Genomic DNA, 917 nt, shown 5'->3' with positions numbered 1-917 from the left:
GGGCACCTGCCTCCGGGACGGGTCCACCTGGATGAGCCCCACGTACTCCTCGCCGAGGGTCTGGTAGCCTGGGGGCGGGGGACAGCCACGGGAGGCTGAGGCAGGTCTGAGTTCGCCTGGGCCCCCCTTTCTTCTGAGGGTCGGGCTCCCCCGACAGGCTGTGCCAGGCCCCTCTCGGCCACGGGCTCAGCCACGGAGAAGCGTCTCCACGGCACCGGCCAGGCCCAGGAGAAAGGTCCCATGGACACAGGATGAAAGGAGGACACCCACGCGACAGGTGAGCGGAATCGGGGCTCCCAGAGGCCCTGGTGGGCTCAGGGCCTGGCCTCCCCTCAGGAAAGGGTGGGGTCTTGGGGCCCAGCTCCGGGAGTTCAGACTCCGCCGTCAGCCCCCTCCCGTCCTCCGCGCTTGGCGTGTGTTGTGGCCCCGGGTCCGAGGTCCCCCGGCGCGTACCTGCCAGCGTGGTGAGGCCGAAGTAGGCCACGTCCGACAGCAGCTCGAGCTCCTTCCTCCACTCCAGCCACTTCTTGGCGCCTGAGAGCAGCAGCATCGTTACCGGGCGGGGGCTCAGGGGAGGCCCCGCTGCCCAGGCCCAGCACGACCACCTGCCCTCGAGGCCGAGACTGTCCTAAACGCGCCCCTCCCCTCCCCCGGCCTCGGCGGCCCATTCTGCTGCCCCTGCTCCTGCCTGGCCTGGGCCACCGAGTGGAGTCCATCTCCCCGCAGGGCCCGCCTGGGGGTGTCCTGGCGCCCGGAGGCCGCAGGACAGACGGGGTAACAGACTGAGTCATGGCCTCGGGCAGCTCCAGGGTCTCTGGACCCCAAGGTCCCAACCTGGAAGCGGGGACGCCGAGTCCCACTTTGCAGGGTGTTGGGGGGTTAATACTTGTAAAGCGCCGACACGCGCCTGGCGCCAT

At 70.0% G+C, this 917-nt stretch overlaps 1 protein-coding gene across 1 annotated transcript in view; it reads right to left on the bottom strand.

Annotated features, from left to right (window-relative positions):
• PEX10 (peroxisomal biogenesis factor 10) overlaps positions 1 to 911 on the bottom strand; it is a 4223-nt gene extending 3312 nt beyond the window's left edge. The window contains exons 1-2 of the mRNA XM_005871305.2: positions 454 to 911; positions 7 to 68 (exon numbers count right to left, since the gene is read on the bottom strand). Coding sequence (XP_005871367.1) covers positions 7 to 68; positions 454 to 550 — 159 coding nt within the window. The 5' untranslated portion in view covers positions 551 to 911. The remainder of the gene's footprint in view (positions 1 to 6; positions 69 to 453) is intronic.
• Between the last annotated feature and the right edge of the window lie 6 nt (positions 912 to 917).

Source organism: Myotis brandtii, unplaced genomic scaffold (assembly GCF_000412655.1).
Source record: "Myotis brandtii unplaced genomic scaffold, ASM41265v1 scaffold334, whole genome shotgun sequence".
NCBI lineage: Eukaryota > Metazoa > Chordata > Mammalia > Chiroptera > Vespertilionidae > Myotis > Myotis brandtii.
The sequence above is the reverse complement of the archived record's forward strand: the minus strand, read 5'-3'. Positions and strand labels throughout refer to the sequence as shown.